Raw genomic sequence first — 23,065 nt, 5'->3', positions numbered from 1 at the left:
ATATCAAAACATGGAGTTACCATTGCCCTGCCCCAACTACTGCTACTCTCTCTCCAGGTAAAGAAGACGACCTTTGACCTGATCGTGATCAAAACTCATGGGTTTAGTAACGTCTTGTGAGCAAAGATCAGATTGAGTTCTACAAAGTCGCAGAACCACAGAACAAAGGCAGCAAACAGCTCACATATTAGGACTGCCACAAACGATTATTTTGATAGTCAACTAGTCACCGATTATTTTTGCGAATAGTCGACTAATCAGATCATGCATCCATTGGACGTAAAACGTACAGCTTATTGCACCAGCAGCATCTGCTCTTATATAACTATCATTAGCTTACAGCTTGAAGTGTTTAAGGTATGTGCTAACTAAAAATAAAGACAAGATGAGAGTTTATTAAATTTTAATGACATTTGCAGATTGTTTCGGTGAAGTTTAATAAACTCCTTGCTATCTAAAATATAACAGGACACCGGAGTATATTCTCGAGCATCTCACACTTCTGATAATCTGTTGTCTGCTTGACGTTTATTAGGCTGTGTAAAAACTATAACTTTAATCTCAGCCAAACCGATTTACTCAGGAATAAATAAAATACTAAAAAAAAAAAAAAAAAGCCAAACAATACCATTTTTAAGTTATCTAGGTGACTTATATTACATGTTTAACCTGAGTAGCGAAAGACAGCGGTGGGCTTGAAAACGATTTGCCGGGAGTCCGGTGTTCTCACCGGCTCTAGTGAGCCTTGAACCCCGGCTTGCTATCGAGCTGGTGAGACGTCTGTTACCCACATAAAACATCGGAGCGCTTTTGAAAATATGCGGTGTCTTGATAAACTGAGCAGATGTTTGAAGTTTACACAGCTACATTCTCGCCTGAAAATATGTTAAATGTTTATTTTGTGACCTAGAAAGAATAATATGAGTAATATTAAAACTAACTAGCTGCTGCCATTGTTGACAACTGAGCAGGGCCGCGCTACGAATTCTGGGACACAGCTTCTTCTCCATGGCAGCTGGCATCCTTGTACATGCAGTGCTGCCATCTTCTGTTTCAGTCCGTTATTACACTACTTATTCCTGCGTCTTTTGGGATCTTACAAAGCTTCAAACGACGCGTCGACTATTAAATTAGTCTTCGACGATTTTAATAGTCGACTAATCGTGGCAGCCCTATCACATATGTCAGTTTGTTTTACACAACAGCGTTCTTTGTAGGCTTATTTGAATTATTAGGAACAGGTTATCTATATAAAGACAAACTCCAAACTTGCTTTGCCACATATCTTCACATTTGGAGGTTCTGGTATGCAGATCCCTGTGGGGCTTGAGCAGAACAGAATGCAAAAAGGGAAGTGCAAAAGGGAAGCTGCGGAAGGACAAAATTATGCTGCATCTGCAGGTAGATCGAATCTATCAATTCTGTCCAGTTTATGCAGGAAAACAGGACATAAATTGGACTATGGGTTGTCATGATACTAAAATTTCAAGCTCCATACTGACATCCAGGAAAAAATCTCATACTCAATACTACTTTTAAAAGTAAACAAACAAACAAAGACGGTATTTTATGCTGTTGTTTCTGTCTAGGTGCTGGTTAACTTTTTCACTTTCAATCTGGGTTTTAACACTTAACATAACACTTTGTTTCATCACACCCAAACATTACAATATTATCCCAATACATTGCTAATAATTTGCGATTTTTAGCTTTTTTTTCACCCCCAAATACACACCAAGTTACAAAAATCAAGAGGCGCTTGACTGGCTGACATGCCACGAGACTGTGTCATCAGTCATCACTGTGTGAAGAAGAAAGAAGAAAAAAAAAAAATAAAAATCACACAACACTTGCGACACAAGCGATGCAGCGAGCACAAAAACGGCCTTAGCTATTCGTGAGGGCAGCACTGTGGCTGTGTGTCATCTGGAGGAGGCGAAGACAGCACTGTCAGTATCAATATTGCTGCAAATGAGCATATAAGATCATGAGCAATTTTTAGTGTCAATAGTATTTGAGTATCTTTTTCTTTTTGACGACCCTAGATCACATCACTGAACCTGAGAAGACGTCAGAGACACACTTGCTGAATCCATGTCACCAAAACGCAAGTGATTACCACAAAGAAACAACACCAACAGGTTTTTGTTCTCACACTAACAATGTACACTATGAAGTACATTATGAATTTGAATAAATAACACAGAGAAAACAGGAAGTCCTTCCATTTTAACAGTCACAGCCACTAAACTGAAACATTTCTGTTTGTTGCCAACAAATCTGAAGCAGAGTGAAGATTAGGCAAATTAGACCAATAATGGATTAAAAAGCCTGTGTGTGGATTGAGACAGGATTTTAGAACACAGTTAGACACTTATGTTACTGTATAGCTTGAATTGAGACTTGTCTAACATCAAACTGGATCAGAGTTCTGACATCCACAAGTGAAACTCTGTCTGCCAGGGAGCATTTTATCTTGATGCACTGATCCAGTATTTGGATCGCGAATGGGTCAAATCCTGACTCAAAAACCTGGATCACATATTGGTGACCTGGGCTGGCCCATTTAACTTAGTTGTCTATATGTAGGCATTTCACACCTGTGATGCTGACATTTACGGCTGCAACGATTCATCGAATAATTCGATTTAAAAGAAACTCTTGGCATAAATTCTTTGCTTTGATGTTTCGTTTTAATGCACATCTCAGTAGGCGCCGATGTGTTAAATGATGTAAATGTGAGGGTTTCATCCACATTTGCTGCTAAAACAGACCTGAAATACAAACGTATTCAGGAGCAGTGTGTGAGTAAGAAGTCTGACGTCATTAAGCCCACAGAGCCCTAGATTTAAACAAAACCACCAATAACAACAGCAGCAGGAGAGAGATGGTGAAATCAGGTAGCATGGAAGAAAATGTGTTTCTAACATCCAAAAACAGCAGCGCTGTTCCTGAAATCACCATTAAAATTTTTACTGGGAAAAAGCTAGTGAGTCTTTTATCAAACCACCTGATGAGAAAACTCTGACGTGAAGAAAAACAAACTTTGTAGCTGCTCCATCGAAACTTCGTTGTTTCACACAGAGAAACATCTGCAATAAGCCCCCAGAAGTTGCATTAATATGCAGATGAACAGTTAACATACAATGTGCTCTGTGAGCTATGTAAACTAACTGGATATCTTGTTTTGACAATCACCAAGCTCAAATGAAAGGACAGAAAACAAAGCACAGAAAAATGTCAAATAAACCAGGACCACAAATTTTAAATATTCTGTCTTTTTTACTTGTCTGTTCAAAAGGGTTGTGCATCCTGTAGTTCATCCTAGGGGTGCAACGATATTCGTATCGATATTGAACCGTTCGATACAGTGCTTTCGGTTCGGTACGCATATGTATCGAACAATACAACATTTGTAATTTATTTTATCAACTTTCCATCCGACGATGCTGTCTGTGTTGAGCGCTTAGTGAATCTGCGTTCGACTACTCCGCCTAGGCTGCACTGTCGAGCGCAGATCCACTGAGCGCTCAACACAGACAGCATAGTCAGAAGGAAGAGCGCAGGGCAAGCTAGCAAGACACATGGACCTCCCCCACCCTCATTCAGATCTGGCGTTTGGAATTATTTTGGTTTTCATGTGACGTATGACCCTGAAGGTAAGCGAGTCATGGACTAAAGTAAAACAGTATGTTGGATGTGCCATGCAATGCTCAATTACATGGGTGGGAGCTAGTGTGTTAGCGCAGTTAGCTCGTTAACGTGTTGGCTGTCTAGCCCCACACACGGGGCGATCGGCGGTAGCTCGTTAACGGAGATTTGCCGTGTTGTGGCGTTAAGGTCATTTCAACGAGATTAACCTGAAAGCACTAGTGGGAACACAACGAATATGACTGCACATTTACGCCGACATCATCCTAGTGCAAAGACCAAAACAACAAGCATGCTACTAACTTTAGCCGAGTCATTTAGACAGCTGTTAGCACGTGATTCTCCTTATGCTGCTGAGAATATAGCCCAGAAGAAGCGGATAGTATAGCTTTTATTTTGGAAAGAGACATTTCTCTGTAATAAACTCTCTTTTCCAAAGATGAGTGATTCCTCAATCAGATACAGGGCTTGCAATATCGCTAGCCCGACGTCCTGGAGCTAGCGATTTTTTTCAGTCGGGCTACCAAAATCTATCTCTGCCCTGCCCGTCGGGCTTTTGTAGGAAGGAAAAATATATGTCAATGCTTTTGCATTCTTTCAGAAATGTAGCTGGGTAATTATGTCATTGGCATCTGTGAGCCACTGTCAATATGTGACATATTGAAATTGCGTTTGAATTTGCGCTTGTTTTTTTGCTTTCACTTTGCAATTGTGCGAACTGTGTATAGAGAGCGACAGCACTGATCTGTGAGTGATGATAATTTGTGCACCAATTCCTCTGACATCGTCTTATTAATCGTTAGCTTACTATGCAAACATGACAAGTGAAATCTCCCGCAGCTTAAACATGTGAGAGGTTGATTGCGCAGAGAATCGCTGAGCTTATGTGAGTGCGTGTGTAAAAGCAGCAGGATATATATATTTTAGTTCTGCTGAGCCAAATAAGACAGGTCAGGGTGAAGAAGTGACAGCCAAAGAAAAGCTTACCACAAAACGGAGAAGTTATGACAAATCAGACTATAAGGCAAAAAGAAAGTGCAGCTTTATGGTTTCATGGACAAAATAATTTCTGTGGCTGCAATATGACGAACTATATAACCAGGGCTGCACATAAGTGGTCCGCAGGTGCGCATTCGCTGTCAAAATAAAAAACACGCACAAGGGTTAGGGTTAAATTTAAAAACTGTACTTTTGAGTTAAAATATAAATGTATAATTTTAATAAATGAAAAATTAAAAAGGCATGAACATTTTTTTTGTATCGAAAAAATATCGAACCGTGACACCAAAGTATCGAACCGAACCGAACCGTGAATTTTGTGTATCGTTGCACCCCTAGTTCATCCCTACACGGGCTTGGATGAGAGAATAAGAAAATTAAAAAACAACAACAACAACAACAACAACAACAAAAAATGTGGATAAAATCTAATCTTCTTACAAGTAACTTCAAAACAACCACATCTAATCATACAAATTCATACGAACAGGGAGAAACTATGAATGAAATCTCAGCCATTTGGGCTGAGCTCTGATTTTGCTGTGGGAGGCATTCCGTTGGTATGTTTTGGGACCATGCAAGCCTCACTCCAAATCAAGACAAGACATCTTTGAGGATCAAAAATGTCTGAAGATGTTCTGGTGATGTTCACATGTGAGGCTAACACCTTACTGAGACACTTTACCGCTTGTTCCTTTACATTTGTCTCCTGTCTACACCATTTCATTCTTTTCACTGTGAGTTCATAGACTGTGGGTTATACTAACTCACATTCATTCATTGACAGTTTGTATTAATAAACCAGCGTCCAATAATTCCTCACTGGCCCCTTCTCCTGCACGCCAAGTTCACACCTCCACTTATTTGTTCCGCTCAAGCTTTATCAGCAGCTGGTATCCACTCTTATCAGGAGCTCTGACAGTCACGCTTAAGGCATCCAGCATCAGTGACGCTGCAATACAAGTTTGACTCTTTGCCAATGGGACGAGGAGAGCGCTCGGGTACTGATAAACATACCAACTCAACAAATAACAAGAACAGAACAAAGTCCAATTCCGAGCTTGCCTGCAAGAAACAATGACGGTCAGTGGTGATAAATTTGATTGATGGTGGCTTTTAATTAACTGGTCCCAAAGTACAAGGCAATCGGTCAAACCCAGAGGTATTTCACAGATATAGACACAAAAGCGTCCACCATTACATAAACTAAGGTAGCTTTTTTAAAATAACACAGGCTTGGTGACACAGCTGCAACTGGATGGGCGTGATTTGTAGCAGCCTGACTGTGAGAGATCTGCTTTCTGCTGTACTTAGTAATAACTATTTATAACTTTAAAACAAACAAAAAAACCCCATCTATTCAATGAATGGTTTTTACTTTTAAGTATCACATATTATTTGAACTGTTCTACATTTTTAAGGTTAAACATTACTGGGGATGAGGAAAGAATTGATACAGGACAGTAATGTGATATTCTGCATTGCAAGGTTATATTGATATAGGGACAAAATCAGTATTTTATTAAATAAAAGTAAAATATTTTGGGAATACTATGAAGAAGAGGTCACAGTTTTACTTGGACTAACAGCAGTCACTCTCAGTAAGTTTGCAAATGGCTGCTGTTTAGTTTATAAATGTAGACAGATTGCCAACATGTTGCCATGAGTCTGAACGAGTCCTTACCAGTGAACACAGTTCGACTCAACTCAACTCAACTGGCTGCCAGCTAGTTGTATTCTGGTTACATTCCAAAAGAACAGGAAGGTTATCGAGCGCAAATGTAATATTTAAATATGAATTTCTGTCTGTGTAGACAGCAACAGGTGTGATTTTCAATGATTTATCACAGTTTACTGCTGTATTATCAGAAACAGTAGATGTAATTGCCAACCTGTCCCCATTCAATTCCAGACTGACAGCAGACTGAATCCATCTTATAGCAACAATTATACCAGGTGTTGCTATTGACGTTCTCATTTTGCAGCAAATAAATAAATAAATAAATAAATAAATAAATAACTCAAGTGAGACAACTTTATTTTACTGGATAAAAACAAATACTAACAAAGTTCAACTTTGAGGAAATTATTTGCAGTCAAAAAAGGTCACAAATCATAATATATGTTATGGCAATACTCAGTATATCCCAAACAAAATGTTCAAAATTGCAATATCATCATATCATCACTGAGGTATTGTGATAATATTGTATCGTGGGGTGTCTGGTGATTCCGACCTGTATTAGAGCTTTATATAGAACAATGTATGTAAAAAATCTACTTTCGACTGCTTTCCTGTCACAAAGGCTTGATACAAAGAGTTGCCACAGCGGGTAGCTCCACGTTTGATGTCAGATGTTCTTCCTGACCCAACCCAAAAGAGGATTTATGTTGCCGGCTAAAATCAAACCTGTGCCCTTTCTCTTACCATTACACCATTGGAGACACATACAGAGCAGTATTAAATTACATACATTTTCTATGTATTTAATAATTGTGTGAATTAAAACATTTTCTTAAAGCAGGAACTATACAAGTAGCAGGAAACTTATAAAAGCAAATACTATTGTTCAAATAAATACATAGAATGGTTCTGCCATAACCCTATTTGATGGCCTCATGGTGAATACACTCTAAACAGTGGTCATAAATAGCTTCAAGAAACTATTAGTTAGTCCAAGTCTATGTAACACTAAACTGATCTTACATGGATACCTTTCAAAACAGATAAAAGATTTGATAATAACTCATTTATATGTCAATGAATTAGCCTTGTTTATTACAAAACAAAGACACTATTCTTTTTACAAGGAAACCAAAGGCACTCTACACTGGTGTGGATTTAAATAAATCTACATGGTTTAAAAATGTCTTTGTTTTGTTACTTAATGCCACTGATTATCATATTAGTACATGCCACATTCAATAGGTGATTACATTTTATCATCTTAAGTGCATGGGCAGCCCATTTACTGAGGTGAAAGTACTTCTACCACCTGAGACTGTGAAAAACTAGAAATGCTCTCATTTTATCATGCCTGCTAAAAGCTTTGACCTTTTATCTGATTGTCTTACCCTCCTAACTTACAATTGTAACGCTGATAGTTAAGGCCTGCCTTTTATCTTATGATTTTAAAATTCAAGTGTTTTTATTCTTAAATTTAAATTTAATTTATAAATTTGATTTTTATTTTTTTTTAGCAAATATGACAGTAAGATATGACTAATATACGGGCTTGAACATTTTGTTTTTTTATTTTGTATCTCATGTTTATAATATTTTGATGTCGCAAATTTTTTATCTTTCAATACTAACTTAGTAAGTTAACTACTGAGTTTATTTCATCATTCATACTGAAAAGAATAACTTTTAAATGGTTACGTAGTTTTCCTCCAATTTCATTTCTTTTCCTTATGTGCTGTGAATCACAGTCGCTCGGGCCCAGCTGTTGACTCAAAAGCAACATTAGCGACTAACACTGCTAACAGCTAGCGTGACAAACCAAAATGACTGAGATTAGATAGCTGACAGTCGGTTGGATTCACTTCTCTATTACCAGCTAGCGCCTGAACTCAGTAGCCACAGTGGGAACGTTTTAGCTTCATATGAACAAATCAGCTAACAGAGGAGAACGACAACAACAGCTTCGGCTACCTGCTAAATTTGTCTGACACCGACTGAAGCTAAGCGCTACCACTAGTCGAGCTAACGGTAACCCAGAGCTGACCCTTTAGCTTAGCCACTTAGCCAGTCGGGTTACAAATATCGAGTTTAGCTGCTTTTGCCTCCCGTTTAAACCAAGGCCATGCCTAACTAATCGATGAAATAATAAATTAAATATTGCAACACTGCCACTACCTCTCTAAAACCAATTGTCTACACACTGTCCATGTTGTTGTTGTTGGGGGTTAGCATGGTTGGAATTCAGTGCTAAGTTGGGAGGGCTAACCTGAAGCTCGGCCCTCTCCACTTCCCAGTGCGCCCTCTCCATCTCGAACCGGGCCCACTCATGCTGGATGTAGTGCAGGATGCCGGGGATTGTGTACTGCTGCTGCGGCCGAGGTAGCTCATCGGGCTGGTGTGGTACCATGACTGCTCCGCCACCACCGCCTCCAATTGGCGGATTAGCACTACTGTTATTCCCCTGCTGCTGCGGTGGCGGAGGCTGTCGTGGGGCACTCGTTCCGACCCCTCCTCCGCCGGGGTGTTCGTCCATAATTTTTTTTTTTTTAAGTAGAAGGAAAGTCTCCACAGGCAGCAACGATCCGCGGAGGGATCCCCGCCCCCTAAAGCCCGTGTCTCAGCTCCGTCCCTGTCTCGCTGGCTCCGCCGTGTTGTGTAAAACTGGCTTTCCTCGGAGCGATGTGGTGCGCGCGGCTGATTGGGGACTTGGTGTTTTGTATAGAGCTAACCGGCCGCCATTGCTGTTCTCTCCCCCGACCTCTCTCGGATCCGATGGTCAAGGTGGGAGAACCCAGCCGCAATGCCTGACGGGACACATCCATCCTCCTTTTCCCTTCCTGCTATCCAAATATATTATGGAACCTTCACTGCTAAAAGAAAGGGTAGTAAAATATAACTCTTTAACGGAGCATATATTAAGATGTATAGGGAAATACAGCAGTTTTACCTTTAGCTAGCAGATACATTGTGGTTATTGTCTATTGCTCATTTTAAGTACCACAACCACAACTTCTAAACAGCTGAATCTAAAACCCCGTCCAGGATCGTAACGAGCATTTTTAAACCGTGAGTACAGTACAATAAATTATGTACAAATTATGTATTATGCATCTTTCAAAGAAGAAAAATGCAAACGTTAATGGGATTTTCTTTTGGATTGTTTGCGTGGAATAATTACTCCCTCAAATGTCTTAAAGCTTATATTACGAGCATGTTTTGAAAGTATAAGTAGAAAGTACTTGCGTTCAAATGTAGGGAATAACTGTTACCCTGGAATGCACCTGTCTACGCATGCGTACCAAATGCTATGGCTGTATATTGTTGAATGTCCTCTTTCGCTGGTATTTATTTACCCTTACAGTACTTTACAGTAATCTTACTTTAATCCTGTAAACCGACAGCATTGTGTTTAAAATAACATTAGATTGGGGCAAAAACTCGTTAACAGAAGTTCCCGTTTTAGCCCGTTTGATGGAGTTAATGTAGCAACTGGCACAAGCTAACAGCTGGCGGTAAGTAAAACAAACGTTCAGGTATGGAGTGAGGTATTAGATTGCAATATCTCATACCACGGGGCAATGGTCTGTACTGATAATATCGACTTTACGATTCCTCTGCAGCCAGCAACCGATCGGATAATGATCAAGTTCGTGCTAATGGTGAACCGACAGGGTCAGACCAGGCTGTCCAGGTATTATCACTCTGTGGAGCTGAGCAGAAGAGCAGCTCTTGAGGCCGATGTAGTACGCTACTGCCTGAGCCGCAAGAAAGATCAGGTGTCTGTCTGCGAGTTCCCAGTCTTGTTTAGATCAAATAAATAACATAACAATATCATGTTTATAACCCCTCTCTGTTTGCAGTGTTCCTTTGTGGAGTACAAAGACTTTAAATTGGTTTACCGCCAGTATGCTGCTCTGTATATCGTGGTGGGCATCACAGACAGTGAGGTGAGTGTGATCGGAGGTATTTTACACCTCTTTCGTCCTTTCAATGGTCAACAGGACGTGTTTCTCCTCTTTACTCTCACAGAATGAGCTGTCCATCTACGAGCTGGTTCATAACTTTGTGGAGGTCTTGGATAAATATTTCAGCCGGGTGGTGAGTTCAGTTTGATCGAGGTTCTTACAGAGATAAATACTGGTAGCCGCCAGTGCTACACCTCAGCATCCTAGTAGATGCATCTGTGGTAGAAATGTGAAAATCCTAAAAAGCCTCAGAACTTGAGGTCAAAGTCACAATGACTAGCTATTTTGTAGATGCACCTTTTGAATTGGTAAATTTTACCTCACTTCATTCTCGAGCTATACTGCTGAGGGGTGAAAACCATTGGATCCATTATCAGTGCAGGTCTAAGGCAGGTCTCAAAACTGGCGTCAAGCCAGCCTCCAGTTTGTTTTCTGTTCCCTGTGTATTCAAAGTATTACGGGAAGAGATGTAGAAACCTGACTTCAAAATATAAGCCAACTTCGAGTGAATTAACAGATATGTTAAGAACATAATAACATATAATTTAGTCTTGTTTACACACTCTAATGTTAGATCCACATGACACAACCCTGTATCCTAGTAGTGCCCTGTCAATATCAAGGCCATCTTATTTTGGATTCCAAAGTAAAAGCCCTGTGAATTTTCATTTTTGAACTACTCTTTCAATAGAGTAGACTAGAATAAAATAAAGCTTTATTATCCCACGGATGAGAAATTTCGGCGTTACAGAGCTCTTGCAGCAAGGGAAAATAAAATGTAAAAGGAAGACACAATGTGGTCCTATAAACATAAGCAACCGAAGTTCGTATATACAGGTATATACAGATAACAGTGTACAGAATGTGTATAGAAAAATTGGAAAATTGTACAGAGATATGTATAAAATGTACAGTAAACAAGCTGGTGAGTAAGATGACCAAAAGAATGTTAAGTTGCATTATAGAGTCTGACAGCTGCTGGTAAGAATGACCTGCGGTAGCGCTCCTTCCTACACTGTGGGCGTAAGTCTACTGCTGAACGAGCTGCTCAGTGCTCGTACAGTCTCATGCAGGGGGTGGGAGGTGTTGTCCATGATGGATGTTAGCTTAGACAACATCCTCTCCTCCCCAACCTGCTCGATGGACTTCAGTGGACAGTCCAGGACAGAGCTGGCACTCCTGACCAGTTTGAGTTTCTCCCTGTCCCTCTCTGCCATTCCGCCACTCCAGCAGACCACAGCATAGAAAATAGCAGACGCCACCACAGTGTCGTAAAACGTCCTTAGGAGTGTCCTGTTCACCCCGAAGGATCTCAGCCGCCGTAGCAGGTGGAGACGACTTAGACCCTTCTTGTAAAGTGCATCTGTGTTTGTGGACCAATCCAGTTTGTTATTGAGGTGAACACCCAGGTATTTGTACTACTCCACCATTTCAATGTCCAAACCCTGGATGTTCACTGGTGTAATAGTGGGTGGCTTCTTGCTGAAGTCAATCACCAGCTCCTTCCTCTTGCTGGCATTGATGCGAAGATGGTTCTGTTCGCACCAGCTGACGAAGTCAGTGATCAGTTCAATTATTTCAGAATGCTCTTAAAAGCAAAACTCATATTTCCAAAGACTAGTTGCACTTTATATCAACAGTATCCAACCCCACAGTGATACCATGTCAATTTCAAGTCAGTCTGAGTTTTGCCTTCCAAAATAAAAGCCATTTCAAATTGCCCATATATGACTTAACTTTCAATGATTTCAAAATGCTCTAAATAGGAAAATTCCTGTTTTCACAGGATAATTTTTCACCTTAAATCGACAGTGTCCAACCCCACAGTAAAACCATGCCAATTTCAAGTTTCTCTGATTTTGCCTTTTAAATTAATGGGCCCTTTGAATTTCCCCATATATGATATACTCTTTCAATTTCTTCAGAATGCTCTTAAAATGAAAATTGCTGTTTCCACAGGATAATTTCATTCTAGATCAACAGTGTACACTCTCACGGGGATACCAAGTCAATTTCAAGTCACCTTGATTTTGCCTTTCAAAGTAATGGCCCGTTGAAATTGCCCATATATGACCCACTCTTTCACTGACTTCAGAACACTCTTAAAAGCAAAGTTGCTGTTTCCACAAGTTAATGTCACTCTATATTGACAGTTGTCATGTTCACAATTTTTGGAAGGAATCTCAGGAGAAAGGTTTGTCTTTTAAAAAAGGATTTACTTTGCTTTTGGCAGTTGAAATTACAAGTTTACACAGCGCTGTGGACATCTATGTGAACCAGCAGCATGTTTCACAAAAAGGATGACCCTCAAGTGTGCTGTACAACATTATATAGTAAGACAAAAACATAGATTAAAGGAGCTATCTTCCTCCCGCACGGACGTGGCAGTCTTGGTGTCATCCTCGTATTTCCGTGACCTCGTCTGGTATCTGCTCCCTCGTCTGTAAGAGACAGAAAAGCAAAACACCTCTCTGCCTAGCCTTGATAATCTAATGGTATTATCCATTGTTCTTCTAGTGATTCAAAGTTGGTTTAGAATATCATGTTCGGCACTCTCTGACCCAGACTTATTCTAATCATAATCTATGTGTGTAAGCATGTTTGCAGTTATCCCTCTGCACCTCTAAGTCATTTCCAACAATATATCAGTCCGGACAGTCACGTCGAACGAAGCTTTTGAAATTCAAAAGACTTAGTGCCAACTTATTATTGGGCACATTTGCAATGTGTGTATGAAAATGATTATAACCGCTTATTTTAGTAATAGAAATCAAACATTTTCAATCCCAACATTCCCTCCTTTCACACGTTTTAATGTGTGAACAAAAAACATGTTTCGTTCAGCCTGCTGTCCCACAGGTTCCCTCCAGAGTGATACTCAGCCTTTCAGCTTTTCCCTCTTAACTGGGATGGTGTCCTGTGGTCGAGTCAGCGCTAAATCAGCTGTCGTCCCCATTCAGTCGGTCAGATACTGGGTCTTCCAGACCGTCAGCCGGCCTCCTCATGGGAACGCATTAAACGAACACAGGCATCTTATCTTCTAAACACGATTCAGTTTCTTTTGATCATTAAAGCTTAAACACAAAATTGCAATATACATTTTGCCTTTCCTACCTCTAAACACCTGGGGGCAATTTATGTCTTGGTTCAGCCATGAAGCCAGCTCACCTGATTCATCACAGAGCCCAACCGACACTGGCAACTGATAGGGTTGCACTGCATGTTCTTCCCTTAGTGTTGCTGTTTTCAATCTGTTAATTGGAGTCCTCAAACATGGGATAGACAACATCCACAACAAGTCAATACAGCTGTGAATGTGGCCAGTTATCAGTCAATTACCAATCAATGACAAAATGATAGCTTTTAGCCACTCATCCAGAGGATCTTCAATCCCAGAAAATTCCTTCTCCTCATTTGATAATGTCTATCCTACTCTGTCAAAAGTTCAATTTTCAATTCAATTCAATTTTATTTATATAGCGCCAAATCACAACAAAAGTCGCCTCAAGGCGCTTCATAGATACAGAGAAAAACCCAAAAATCATATGACCCCCTATGAGCAAGCACTTTGGCGACAGTGGGAAGGAAAAACTCCCTTTTAACAGGAAGAAACCTCCGGCAGAACCAGGCTCAGGGAGGGGCGGGGCCATCTGCTGCGACCGGTTGGGGTGAGAGAAGGAAGACAGGATAAAAGACATGCTGTGGAAGAGAGACAGAGGTTAATAACAGATATGATTCAATGCAGAGAGGTCTGTTAACACATAGTGAGTGAGAAAGGTGACTGGAAAGGAAAAACTCAATGCATCATGGGAATCCCCGGCAGCCTATGTCTATTGCAGCATAACTAAGGGAGGATTCAGGGTCACCTGGTCCAGCCCTAACTATATGCTTTAGCAAAAAGGAAAGTTTTAAGCCTAATCTTGAAAGTAGAGATAGTGTCTGTCTCCTGAATCCAAACTGGAAGCTGGTTCCACAGAAGAGGGGCCTGAAAACTGAAGGCTCTGCCTCCCATTCTACTTTTAAATACTCTAGGAACAACAAGTAGGCCTGCAGAGCGAGAGCGAAGTGCTCTAATAGGGTGATATGGTACTACAAGGTCATTGCGACCCGTCCAGGGTGCAGGGTATGGTAGCTGGAATAGCAACATACCCAAGGATAAGCAGAAGAGAATGACTGATATGATGAAACTGGGATTTTGTTACACTTAATTATTGCAAACACAACTAAAACTATAACTGAAACTAATCAAAACTAAACTGAAACTAAGGATTTTCAAAAAAATAAAAACTAAACTAAACTAGCAAACAATTGGTAAAAACTAATTAAAACTGATATAAAATTGAAAATCTGAAGTCAAAACTAAATAAAAATAAAAACTAATGAAAATTGCAAAACTATTAAAACCCTGACTCCCACACACGATACCATTGTGAGGGTGTATAAATATGGGCGCCAATTGTGGTCATAAATATTTTGTACTTGTAAATTAGGATTCGTATGTGTAAAAATAATTTGTGTGTGCGTAAAAAAGATTTGTGTGTGGACTAATAGGTGTGAAACTCGGCACTCAAGTTACATGTACGAATTTTGACCCGGTTTTTCTTCCTTTCATCTGATTGGCCAATGTCATGTTAATCACAAATTTAACTATCCAATCAGAGAACAGGTGGGTTTGGCTATTGGAGGGGTGATTTATGGAGCATCCCTGGGATAATAAAACTTTATTTTATTCTACTCTATTTGAAAGAGCAGTTCAAAAATGAAAATTCACAGGGCTTTTACTTTGAAATCCAAAATAAGATGGCCTTGATATTGACAGGGTGCTACTAGGGTACAAGGTTGTGTCATGTGGATCTAACATTAGAGTGTGTAAACAAGACTAAATTATATGTTATTATGTTCTTAACATATCTGTTAATTTACTCGAAGTTGGCTTTTATTTTGAAGTCAGGTTTCTACATCTCTGAATACACAGGGAACAGAAAACAAACACGAGGCTAGCTTGACTGCAAGTCTCGAATTGGAGGCTGGCTTGACACAAGAGTCTTACAAGCATTAAAAGTAATGATTACAGTTTCAAACATATATTGTACACTTTTTGAGATGTCTGTAACAACAAATGAAGACACTGTTGAAATGCATGAAGCTGCAGCTGTTTGAATGTTTCAGTCTAATGTGCATTTCTCCCTACAGAGTGAACTGGATGTATCCTGTAACACAACCACAGCTGCACACACTGCATGTATAAGAGTCATGCTAAAAGCACAGTGTATATTTTACCAAAGCTCAGTAATTTTTAATTGCTTGTTAACTAATTTCAAATAATAATAATAAATAATATTATTATTTAAAAGCTACTTCATATACATTGTATAGTCAGCTGAAGGACAGTGACCATTGACAAGGACAGAGAATGGCAAAAATAAAATAACCTGGAGACACACAATAGATTTAGAGCTGAGGTCAAATATTCATGTAAAAATTACCCATCACTAGTTGTTCAGTAGGAGTCTTTGTCTTTATTTCCTTGTTTCCTTGACCCTTCGCCTTTATCAGATAATGTTCAATCTGGATCGAGTTCATATCATCCTGGATGAGATGATCCAGAACGGACACATTGTGGAAACAAACAAGAGCCGCATCCTCGCACCCCTCACCACTATTGACAAGATGGTGGACAGCTAACAAAAAGAAAGGAAGTCACGGACTGTTCTTCAGGCTGAGGACTGGCCTGCAGCTTACAGTCTGAATTTAGAATCTGCTTAAAGGTACTGATGTTAAAATAATAAAAAGAACTCAGTGCCCACATGTACTCTGGTCAGTATATTAATACACATCTGTACAGTGTATCCAGATGTTCGATCTGCACAGCTGAGAGAAGGAAGCCTCCCTCTGAAGTTGGCCAGTTTGAATTTATTCAGGAAGAAAACCGGTTGTGTGAATTTAGCGGGGAATGAATTACATTTTATTTTTTTATTTTTAATTTGCCTTTCGGGGTATTGGCAGACCACAGGAATTGTTTGTAACAAACCAAAACGTAAAGACATTTGGTGGTATTATGTCTAATATGTAATAAAACAATAAAAAAAAATAAATAAATAAAAATTCTATAACTCTAGTTCATTTTTTTAAAATATATCCTTAATACTGAAACATCTGTATGATAAGTTTGCAAAAAAATTTTAGAAAAAGGCTACAAGATAAATATCTAAATCAATTACATCTCTACGCGGTGATTCTCAGCAACTTGACTGCTGTAGATGATAAATCTGCTTCAGCCTCATGTTGGTTGAAGTGCGGTTGTAATACTGAAACACTTAAATGTGCAAACGAAATGGGAAAAAAAAAAAAATCAAAGATTCATATTCTTCCACAGACCACAAGACTCATTCTTTACTTCATACTTTGCAAACATTTTAATGATTATTTTTTTTGGAGCATACACATTTGAAAATATCTGTTTACCTCAAATTGCAACTTGAGTTAAATAAATGTTTATAATATACAAAGAAAATACAGGGATAGCAGAGCTTTCTTTTTTTTATTTTAATCTTTCTCTTTAGATGTGCCTTGCACACAGCCAGTGTTTTTGTCTCTATAGCTTCATTGTAAAACAAACACCAAAGGCTCTCTGACCTTTGACCTTTACAACTGGTCAGTAACAACCAGAGAACTGTCGCGCACACACAAAAACAAAAAGCAATAAATGGGGGGAGGTGGGGATCCATGAACATTTCAGGGAGGAGGAAGTGAAAACAGAAGCTACGAGTCAAACCAGGCACCAAACTGAGAGCAGACAGGAGGAGGAGATCAGCGCACGCACGCACACACACACACACACACACACACACACACACACACACACGTAAGCCTGCAGCATCAAAGCTGGGAACAGACCACCAGCAGCAGCTCAGGATGGTGAGGAAGAGGATGCTGCTGCTGATGATGAAGGAGGCGGTCAGAGAGGTGTGAAAGATGTGACAGCGTTTCTTTCATTTTGTTTCTGCAACATAAATCCTCCTCCTCCTGTAGCAGGAGGTCCGGCCGTCAGTCAGTCAGCTGGTTTGGATTGGCTGGCTGATCCGTCAGTCACAAGGCGAGACGGACAGATGACTTGAGAAGCATGCTCAGTGTGGCAGCGGTGGTCAGTTGAGGTGGAAGCCTTTCTCCATGGTAGCGGCTAACAGGCGCTCCCTCATGATGTCCTCAGATGAGTACTCGGGCAGCTTCAGGTAGTGAACACAAGTGTTGACAGATGGGTAGCTGGAGTCTGTGGCATCCACCTACGGAGGCAACAGTCAGTCAGCTTACTGACTAAAACTACACACATTAACAAACTCAGTCATTCAGAGAGCCAGTTTACCTTCCTGACGATGGTGAGTCGGGGGTGAAGGTTGGCAAGACCACCAGGTGGCAGGGTGGAGCAGCCAGTGGTAAACTGCAGGAAGGCTTTACGCTCATCAGATGACATTCCACATAAGACTCGCACAAACCGCAAGAAGCCAGGGCTGAAGGAAGAGGAGAGGTTAAATACACGATGCCGTGGCTCAGTGTCTCCATTAGCATTCTCAATCACCCAGGAAAGTAAATCTCCAAAAGTTGATTCTGTTCATCTGGACATAGCGTTACCATGACGCTCCGTCCAGATGAACAGAATCAACTTTTGGTGTTTCCATTAGTGTTGATGTAACATGTCATACCTGTCTCTGGTGTAACCAAGCTTTGGTTCTGTGTAGTTGATGATGTCGTCAGCAGTCCAGGAAGGGGACTGGTTGCCACAAAGGATCATCTGCACCTCCTTATGGCTAAAAGAGCTTAGTTTCTCCATTGGAAACACTCGATTAAAACCCTCTGAGGAGGAGAGGAAACATTTATGATATTAGATACCCAAGTATTCACTCGATTTTAGAAATAATCACAAATTTACTAAACTGCCAGGGAAAGGGAACCAAAAAAGTTTCTTGTCGCAATGGAATCAATTCTATTGTGACAATGAGTCGAGAGAACATAAGGGTCTAAAATGAGAGTCAATCTTTAGGGAAAAAAAAAAAAGTAAGGAGCTCAGGTTAGAAACAGGTGTGAGAATAGACTGGCAGCTGTGTATTTTTCAAAATTTCATGTTGTTGCCAATAGCATCTCCTCCTGTCGGCCTCGGTAAAGCTCAAACTTTACCAAGACCAAGTCCAATTAGGTCAAGGGCGTTCCCAGCATTAAAACAACTGCCTGTGAACACAGAGCACTACTTTCTTGCTTTATGTTGTCCACCTCTTTCCTCGTTTAAACAGGAAACCATTTTATTTTGTGTTTTTTGTTTTTTTTTCTGAAAAACTAGCAAAGAGGGCAAAACAGATTTCTCCACAGACAGGACACTGTAGAGAAGTAATGTGCCAGTTTTGCACATTTACCTCTGAAGGCCTCCATCTGTTTCTGGATGCCAGTGTGCATACAGAAGTCAAACATCAACTCCACGTACTCTTCTGCATTCTCCATGGACACCATCTATACACATAGTAAACACTCAGTGAACTCTTGTAAAATGTGCAAATTTACGTGAAGATATTTCCATCCACATAAGAAGCTTGCTCTGAGGCATTTTTACCTCATCGTCTCCATTTGGTTTGAGATCCACTGCAGAGAAACCATGAACCTTGGAGGATGGACAGAACTGAAAGTTTAACCTGCAGAGAAAAGTTCAAGTGGCTGTCAAACATCTGGTCCGTGTCATATGGGAAAACAAGTCAAAAATCGTAAACTTTCTGCTTTTGCTGTGCAAACTCTTTCACTGCAAATACTGAGCTCAAGTATTCGACAGTCCTGACAGCATGTGTGCTTGTCAGCTGGAACTAGAACACAAGTTATTTACTGAGCTGCTCCTCTGCTCAGATGTTTTTGACCACAACAAAGATTGCCTAGTTAAATCTCGGTACCCAAATACTTCATAAGACTTTATTCTAACCCATGTGGTCTCACATGAAACAAGATTTTTCACATCTCAGTTTCTGGTGAAAACATTATTGTAAGAAAATAGTGCTGTTAAGTGAATGTCATTTTGTTTCAGTCCAGTTGTTTATTTTAAGCAAACAAATGCTAAACCTTTCCTGGTACCACTCATCTTCATCTTTTCCCAAATAACTATGTACCACTTTCTTTGCCATTTCATTTGTCTTTTTTGATTTTTAAATGAATTGCTAATGCTATTATTAGCTCTTGGTAAAGGGTAGCTCCAGTTTGACTTCAGCGTGCTGTGTATGCTGTGATTAGAGCAAGGAGAACCCCCTGAGGCTGATGAACAAAGCCAACACACAACAAAACTGCAGTTTCTTTAGGTACCACTTGAGGCTGGCCCCAAAAGGAAGTGAATCCCTTAGACTTGCAATGTTAAAATGAAACATTAAAAACATTAAAAACTATATCTACAGTCTGGTATCCCCAAAAGGACTATAGGCGTAACAGTAAAAAGCAGCTATTATCACGGTCCTCTTGGTCTTGGGCTTTACTAACCTCTAGCCCTTCTAAGCAAACACTAAAGATGCAGATCGCGTTACCACAAGAGTAACACCTTCAGCACCTTTGTATGCGTCTTTTCTTACCCGAGGTCCTCGACACTGAGGGGAGGTCCAGAGCCCAGCGGGTTCTTCAGCATCAGGTCCTGCAGCCTAGTGTTCTTCTCATCCTCAGACAAACTCTTACTGGCCAGAATCTGCCTCCTCTTCACTGCCAGATCCTTCACTTCCTTCAGGAAACTCGCCCTGGAGGAGGCAGGAAGAGGAGCGAGAGGAAAAGGGCATCATGAGTCTGCTGTAGTGTAGTTATTCTATTGTTGACCTGCTTTCTCTCTGACTTTATCATTTCCTACTCATTTAGTGCGTCTCTCTCCCCATTTGTGTTTCTGCTGCAGACCAGAACAGATCCTAGAATTTCACAAGTTTAAAATACATATTCTTTTTATGCTCTGCTTCCTTAACTTTGCATGTTAATTCTGTCTGAATGAGGTTTCAGTCATGCTTCACTTTAACAAAATTGAACCAAATGTTGTTAAACCACATCAGCTTGTGCAGATGATAACACAAGCCTTTTAGTGTTGGCAGACACTTTCCAAGTTTCTGTTGTTAGTGCTTTAAAATTAAGGCTGCTCAGATTTCAAGAAGTTTCAAAATGACCAAAACTCACATCTTATATTTCATGGTTTTCTTAGAACTTAACTTCAGCAGTACTACATGTCACGGGATGTGTTCAGGTTCAGCAGTGAGCTAGAGGGTGACCTGCTTGGGTAAAACATGAGCTTTCAGGCTGACTGTGAGAACGCTAAACATTAAAAACTGTCTCGAGACCTGTGTGGGTTGATAAGCTGGAAGTCGTCCCAGGTCAGGATACCGTGGTACCAAGCTGGAGGTTTTGGTTTTGGTGGGTCCATGATGAACTCAGATTTGGAATCCTCATCAAAGCTGCCCACTGAGTAAGTCTCCTGGCTTTCCTCAGTCGATGCTTCAGACTGTACCTCAGACAGTAGCAGGAAGGGCTGCAGGTGGGGCCGCTCAGGGTCGTTACCCTGCGGTGAGCTTCGAGACTGGTATAGCAGCTTGCTCATGTTAGACTTGATGTCCCCCATGCAGAGCAGCTTAAAGAAGGGCTGTGATATTGGTAGGTCGACCAGCCGGTTGTCCTGAATGCACTTGGCCAAGAAGATGCCCAGGAAGTAGAAGAGTTTGGTGATTCGCTCCAGTTCCTCGCTATCCTGAGGGAACGGAGCTGGAAATAGACCACAGGAACGCTGCACATAGTAACCGGGAGGCTTCAGTCCACCACCCAGGTCCACCTGAGACAAACATAAGAGGGACATCTGTTAATTCTCATCTGTTACTTTAAAATGAGCTAAGGCACTGAAGATTCCTGCTGTGGCAAAGAGGAATCAAGGCTCTTTTGGGGGGTTTTCTCCTTAATTTTAAAACTTACTTTTTGTGGTACTTCTTACTAGAGATGGACCGATCCGATATTACGTATCGGTCCGATACTGACCTAAATTACTGGATCAGATATCGGAGAGAAATAAAAAAAATGTAATCTGATCCATTAAATATCAAAAAAGCACCTCACAAAACTTGCGACATGGCATAACTCGGCTCATAACCGTAGCACCTTGGAGCAGTATGCATCACGTGATAGAGCGGCTGTGGCGTGGGAGACCTGTCGGCGGTCTGGTTGAGTATTTGGAGCCTCGCTACCAAACCGGCATTTCATCTCCGAGGAAGTGATCCCAGAGAGAAGTAAAGCAAGTGTGTAAGTTCATCTCTGAATGTTTGTAAAGCATTCCAGTGTTAAGCTTAACAACCGATATGTGGAGCGACTGCCTCTTCTCTCCCCCTCCCTCTCCTGCTGCTACTTCAAACGTGAAACTGATTAATGATCAGCTAATCGGCTTTTCTGTCACGAGTCTGTTTCTCTTGTTTGTTTATCGCCCACTTCGCGCCACAAAGAGGAAACCAGCAGCTGAACAACAGCAGCACGTTTAAGCTTGATAAGCTGTTGTTAGAATTTATTCAATATTACTTTCTACACCAGGATCCTTTTCTACGTTTAAAATGTCGAGCTCTTAATAAATAATTATCTGAATCTGACACCCAAAGTTTTAATCTGATGTAAAAAGTATAGAAGTCCATTACTGTATATATTAACTATTAAGTCTAATATACCCTAGTAAGCTGTAGTACTTTTTCCTTTGGGAAGGTACCATCTGTGCAGTCTGCAGTTCTGTTGAAGAAAGATGTTGAATCTATTTAATTATTCTTGAAAAATAATTGATTTCTGTGCTTTTTTTTTTCACACTGTATCAAATTAACGTTGATTACGTCGATTAGGCATCATGAGGTGGAGGGTGGTTCCCTATTTTTTTTTTTTTTTTTTTTTTGCTGAGAGTTTGCAACCCTATTAGTTAGGTTGCTTACTCTTTAAAATACCAGAATAGGGAGGATGGAGCAGGTTTAAGTTTATTAGATTGATCAGTATTGCTGAACTATGAAATATTTTGGGTGCAGTGTATTTTTTGCATACAGGTATAACAGAATAGCTTTAGTGTTGCTGCATTTTGTATAAGCTCAAACTGAAGTTAAAAAAAACAACAACAAGATATTATAAAAACAGTTTTATTGATTAGAAACTAGAGATGGCACGATACCACTTTTTTATGTCCGATACCGATACCGATATCATAAATTTGGATATCTGCCGATACCGATATGAATCCGATATAGTGTTTTTTAATCAACAAAACTGTTTTTTAAATATCTTGCTGCATTTTGTATAAGTTCATACTCAAGTTTAAAACAACAACTACACTAAAGCTATTCTGTTATACCTGTATGCAAAAAAAAAATATTTCATAGTTCAGCAATACTGATCAATCTAATAAACTTAAACCTACACCATCCTCCCTATTCTGGTATTTTAAAGAGTACTTAGCGTAAATATTAAGCAACCTAACTAATAGGGTTCCAACTCCCAGCAACAACAAAAATAAATAAATAAAAAATAGGGAACCACCCCTCACGCTCCACCTCATGATGCTTAATCGACGTAATCAACCTTAATTTGATGCAGTGTGGGAAAAAAAAAAGCACAGAAATCAATTATTTTTCAAGAAATATTAAATAGATTCAACATCTTTCTTCAACAAAATTGCAGACTGCACAGATGGTACCTTCCCAAAGGAAAAAGTACTATAGCTTACTAGGGTATATATATTAGACTTAATAGTCACTATATACAGTAA

The 23,065-nt window shown here is 40.1% G+C and overlaps 3 protein-coding genes across 11 annotated transcripts in view; 1 reads left to right on the top strand and 2 right to left on the bottom strand.

The window, feature by feature from the left end:
- Positions 1-9,139, bottom strand: part of strn3 (striatin, calmodulin binding protein 3) — a 36,860-nt gene extending 27,721 nt beyond the window's left edge. The window contains exon 1 of the mRNA XM_085256813.1: positions 8,601-9,139. Within this exon, the coding sequence (XP_085112939.1) occupies positions 8,601-8,867 (267 nt within the window). The 5' untranslated portion in view covers positions 8,868-9,139. The remainder of the gene's footprint in view (positions 1-8,600) is intronic.
- Positions 9,140-9,185: 46 nt separating this feature from the next.
- Positions 9,186-16,107, top strand: ap4s1 (adaptor related protein complex 4 subunit sigma 1). 6 transcript variants are annotated; one of them, XM_085256815.1, is made up of 6 exons: positions 9,186-9,400; positions 9,955-10,110; positions 10,195-10,281; positions 10,364-10,432; positions 15,469-15,504; positions 15,856-16,107. In XM_085256815.1, exons 2-6 carry the CDS (start codon positions 9,973-9,975, stop codon positions 15,982-15,984), a joined length of 459 nt encoding a protein of 152 aa, XP_085112941.1. In that variant the 5' UTR covers positions 9,186-9,400; positions 9,955-9,972; the 3' UTR covers positions 15,985-16,107. The 6 variants fall into 6 exon arrangements, with proteins under 6 accessions (XP_085112941.1, XP_085112942.1, XP_085112940.1 ...); XM_085256816.1 differs by lacking the exon at positions 9,186-9,400 and adding an exon at positions 9,431-9,867; XM_085256814.1 differs by lacking the exon at positions 9,186-9,400 and adding an exon at positions 9,439-9,846.
- A 207-nt stretch (positions 16,108-16,314) lies between these two features.
- hectd1 (HECT domain containing 1) overlaps positions 16,315-23,065 on the bottom strand; it is a 46,824-nt gene continuing 40,073 nt past the window's right edge. For all 4 annotated transcript variants that reach the window (XM_085256809.1, XM_085256811.1, XM_085256810.1 and 1 more), the window contains 7 exons: positions 20,631-21,115; positions 19,890-20,048; positions 18,899-18,977; positions 18,705-18,798; positions 18,000-18,150; positions 17,663-17,807; positions 16,315-17,582 (listed from right to left, as the gene is read on the bottom strand). In XM_085256809.1, coding sequence (XP_085112935.1) covers positions 17,445-17,582; positions 17,663-17,807; positions 18,000-18,150; positions 18,705-18,798; positions 18,899-18,977; positions 19,890-20,048; positions 20,631-21,115 — 1,251 coding nt within the window. In that variant the 3' untranslated portion in view covers positions 16,315-17,444. The remainder of the gene's footprint in view (positions 17,583-17,662; positions 17,808-17,999; positions 18,151-18,704; positions 18,799-18,898; positions 18,978-19,889; positions 20,049-20,630; positions 21,116-23,065) is intronic.

The sequence above is a fragment of the Mchenga conophoros genome, linkage group LG19 (assembly GCF_057382185.1).
Source record: "Mchenga conophoros isolate Kocher_MC1m ecotype Shallow Benthic linkage group LG19, M_conophoros_male_GT1.1, whole genome shotgun sequence".
In the NCBI taxonomy this organism is placed as follows: domain Eukaryota; kingdom Metazoa; phylum Chordata; class Actinopteri; order Cichliformes; family Cichlidae; genus Mchenga; species Mchenga conophoros.
This window is presented reverse-complemented; position numbering and strand designations above follow the sequence as displayed.